The 2,252-nt window shown below is 42.3% G+C and overlaps 2 protein-coding genes across 2 annotated transcripts; both read left to right on the forward strand.

Moving 5' to 3' along the window:
• Nucleotides 1–75: 75 nt before the first annotated feature.
• LOC110225800 (subtilisin-like protease SBT4.7) lies at nt 76–813 on the forward strand (the record flags this gene model as incomplete). The annotated part of the gene is made up of 1 exon (XM_021015808.1): nt 76–813. A coding segment is annotated over one exon (585 nt), but the record flags the coding sequence as incomplete, so codon positions are not given.
• A 320-nt stretch (nt 814–1,133) lies between these two features.
• On the forward strand, nt 1,134–2,169 carry LOC110227860 (subtilisin-like protease SBT4.7). Its single transcript, XM_021023728.1, has one exon. The coding sequence runs from the start codon at nt 1,460–1,462 to the stop codon at nt 2,012–2,014; it is 555 nt and encodes a 184-aa protein (XP_020879387.1). The 5' UTR covers nt 1,134–1,459; the 3' UTR covers nt 2,015–2,169.
• Nucleotides 2,170–2,252: the final 83 nt, after the last annotated feature.

Genomic DNA, 2,252 nt, shown 5'->3' on the forward strand with positions numbered 1-2,252 from the left:
CTTGCACAAGTAATTCACTAAATTTCTCTAATATAAGATTAATATTGTTTTAAGCAGAGATTGATGTGTTGACAATGTTTCAGCAAGTTGATCGGAGCAAGAGACTACACAAGCGAAGGTGCTAGGGACCTCCAAGGGCACGGTACTCACACAGCGTCCACAGCAGCTGGAAACGCAGTTGAGAACACTAGTTTCTATGGAATCGGTAATGGAACGGCTAGAGGCGGTGTTCCAGCCTCTAGAATCGCAGCTTACAAAGTCTGTTCCGAGAGGAATTGTACCTCGGAATCTATACTATCAGCGTTCGATGATGCGATAGCAGACGGTGTTGACCTCATCAGCATCTCTATCGCCCCAGGCTATCCCCACAAGTACGAAAAGGACGCAATTGCGATTGGGGCTTTTCACGCTAATGTCAAAGGGATTCTTACTGTGAACTCAGCCGGTAATTCGGGTCCGTTTCCTGCCACAATTGAGAGCGTAGCACCGTGGATGTTAACTGTTGCAGCCAGCACCACGAACCGTGGATTTTTCACCAAAGTTGTTTTGGGAAACGGCAAGACACTTGTCGTAAGTATTCAAGTAACACTCTTATTTCTTGTCATCATTGTAGCTCTGTCCTTTAAAATATCCTTTTGTCTTGACAGGGGAGATCAGTGAATGCTTTTGATCTGAAAGGAAAGAAGTATCCTCTTGTCTACGGAGCTAATTTCAACGAATCTCTTGTGCAAGGAAAGATCTTGGTTTCCACATTCCCAACTAGTTCAGAAGTAGCTGTTGGATCCATACTTAGAGACGGCTACCAATACTATGCTTTCATTAGCTCCAAACCCTTCTCTCTTCTACTACCAGACGACTTTGACTCTCTTGTCTCTTACATTAACTCCACAAGGTATCTAACTGTCTTCTCGCTATTATCTCTAGATTCTCCTTCTTTGTCCTGATACCTCTGTGTTTGTTTTCTCAGGTCCCCACAAGGATCTTTTCTTAAAACTGAGGCATTCTTTAATCAGACAGCTCCTACAGTTGCTTCCTTCTCTTCTCGCGGTCCAAACTTCGTCGCCGTTGATCTTCTTAAGGTATAATATTTTTTATGCTCTTGATTCTGTATGTTATTTTATTTCCTAGCCTGAGAGACAATGGTTGGTGGATGGATTGCAGCCAGATGTATCAGCACCAGGAGTGGAGATTCTCGCAGCCTATTCACCTTTGAGTTCACCATCTGAGGAAGGGAGCGATAAAAGACATGTAAAGTACTCTGTTTTGTCCGGAACCTCCATGGCTTGTCCACACGTTGCAGGCGTGGCTGCGTACATCAAGACTTTTCATCCTGAATGGTCGCCTTCCGTGATCCAATCTGCCATCATGACAACCGGTAAACAAAACACATAACCTCGTAACCTCTGTTTGCAAAACTCATTCTTATAAAGTCTCTTTATTTATCTTTGCAGCTTGGCCAATGAATGCTAATAGAACTGGCTTCGCATCAACCGATGTCCTTGCATCAACCGAGTTTGCTTCTGGAGCTGGACATGTCGACCCAATAGGCGCTCTTAATCCTGGACTTGTCTACAAACTGGACAAATCAGACCACATCGCCTTTCTCTGCGGCTTGAATTACACTTCGAAAACCCTTCAGCTCATCGCCGGTGAAGCCGTCACTTGCAGTGGAAAGACCTTACCAAGAAACCTCAACTATCCTTCAATGTCAGCTAAAATTTATGACTCTAATAACTCCTTCACCGTGACTTTCAAAAGAACCGTCACCAACCTCGGTACCCCCAACTCTACGTACAAATCAAAGATCGTCTTAAACCGCGGAGCTAAGCTCAATGTTAAGGTCTCGCCTAATGTTCTTTCTTTTAAAAGGGTGAACGAGAATCAGTCTTTCACGGTAACTGTTTCAGGCAACAATCTCAACCGAAAACTTCCTTCATCTGCAAATTTAATCTGGTCTGATGGAACACATAACGTGAGAAGTGTCATTGTTGTCTACATTGGTGATTACTCGTGAGGCATTATTAGTTTACCATATTCATCATTATCATTATATTGTCGCCGAATCGCCGATGTGTTTCTTTATTCTACATTTGTGTTTCAATTTTTTCTGATGATTGGTTTTTGTGTTTCTTAGATCACAGTTTCAGAGCTTTGCATTTACTTGAATTAAATTCATCCCTATATCCTAAAATAAATAAATTAATTGATTAGTTTAAGCTTTCTCTTTGACTCTTTCTAACGGATCATCTCAA

This window comes from Arabidopsis lyrata (genome assembly GCF_000004255.2).
Source record: "Arabidopsis lyrata subsp. lyrata unplaced genomic scaffold ARALYscaffold_8, whole genome shotgun sequence".
In the NCBI taxonomy this organism is placed as follows: domain Eukaryota; kingdom Viridiplantae; phylum Streptophyta; class Magnoliopsida; order Brassicales; family Brassicaceae; genus Arabidopsis; species Arabidopsis lyrata.

Bases quoted from the DNA above. Each gene is read 5' to 3' on its own strand.
- LOC110227860 (XM_021023728.1), top strand. From the start codon at position 1,460: ATGAATGCTAATAGAACTGGCTTCGCATCAACCGATGTCCTTGCATCA.